Source organism: Lupinus angustifolius, chromosome LG17 (genome assembly GCF_001865875.1).
Source record: "Lupinus angustifolius cultivar Tanjil chromosome LG17, LupAngTanjil_v1.0, whole genome shotgun sequence".
In the NCBI taxonomy this organism is placed as follows: domain Eukaryota; kingdom Viridiplantae; phylum Streptophyta; class Magnoliopsida; order Fabales; family Fabaceae; genus Lupinus; species Lupinus angustifolius.
In genome coordinates, this window is record NC_032025.1 from 6,008,416 (window position 1) to 6,009,435 (window position 1,020).

At 34.7% G+C, this 1,020-nt stretch overlaps 1 protein-coding gene across 1 annotated transcript in view; it reads left to right on the forward strand.

The window, feature by feature from the left end:
* LOC109330820 (UDP-glycosyltransferase 708D1-like) overlaps positions 353 to 1,020 on the forward strand; it is an 11,740-nt gene continuing 11,072 nt past the window's right edge. Inside the window, exon 1 of the mRNA XM_019565097.1 lies at positions 353 to 1,017. Coding sequence (XP_019420642.1) covers positions 353 to 1,017 — 665 coding nt within the window. The remainder of the gene's footprint in view (positions 1,018 to 1,020) is intronic.

Here is a 1,020-nt window from a genome sequence, read left to right on the forward strand (position 1 = left end):
CCTTCTCGTGTCATTTTATTAATCAAAACACAAGTAATATTTATTAGAAGAAGTTGATAAACTTATTTTTAATATGGTTGCTTGAGTTCATAAAAAAATAAATTCATATCTCTATAAAATAATTTTTTTTTATAAATGCTTTTATTTTAGAGATTTACCTTTCTTAAGTTCTTATTCATTTTAAGACTTAACTCACCTACACAACTACACTTATGTTTATATAAAATAAAAAAAACAAAGAAGTCCATAAAATTTTACAAATATAAATTAGGTCTTTTGTTCTTCTTATTCTCATTAACTCCACAACTCCTCAAATTGGCTAGGAAGAAGAAGAAGGCATAAGTTATAAGCTATGACTATGTCAGATGGTAATGGTGTGGTTCATCATGTGGCTATGTTGCCAAGTGCAGGAATGGGTCATCTAACACCATTCCTTAGGCTAGCTACCTTTTTTCTTAGCCACAATATCAAAGTTACTCTTATAACTCCTCACCCCACTCACACTCCCTCTGAGTCGCAACTCCTGTCTCGTTTTCAATCTTCTTTCCCCCAAGTAAACCAAATCAACTTCAACGTTGAATCTTCTCTTTCTACTCAAAGTCCTAACTCACACATAGCTATCCCTTATTTCCAAATGATTGATGATATTCGCACCTCTGCAGCTAAAGCATTATCTCCTTTACTCTCTTCACTTTCACCCCCTCTTTCTTTCTTTGTCTCTGACTACTTCATGCTTTCTTCAGTTCTTTCTATCACTCAATCCCTCTCTCTCCCCAACTACGTCTTGTTCACTTCATCTGCCTCTTTCTTCGCCTTGTTTTCTTACTTCTCTACTCTTCCATCATCCTTATCTGAACATGAAACTGTTGAAATCCAAGGGATCCCACCTATACCCATATCATCAATTTCTCCCTATCTTCTCGCCCCTAATAGTATCTTCAAAAAGGTTTTCATTGAAGATAGTTCTCAGATCACAAAATTCGATGGATTTTTCATCAACACATTTGAAGCACTTGAGCA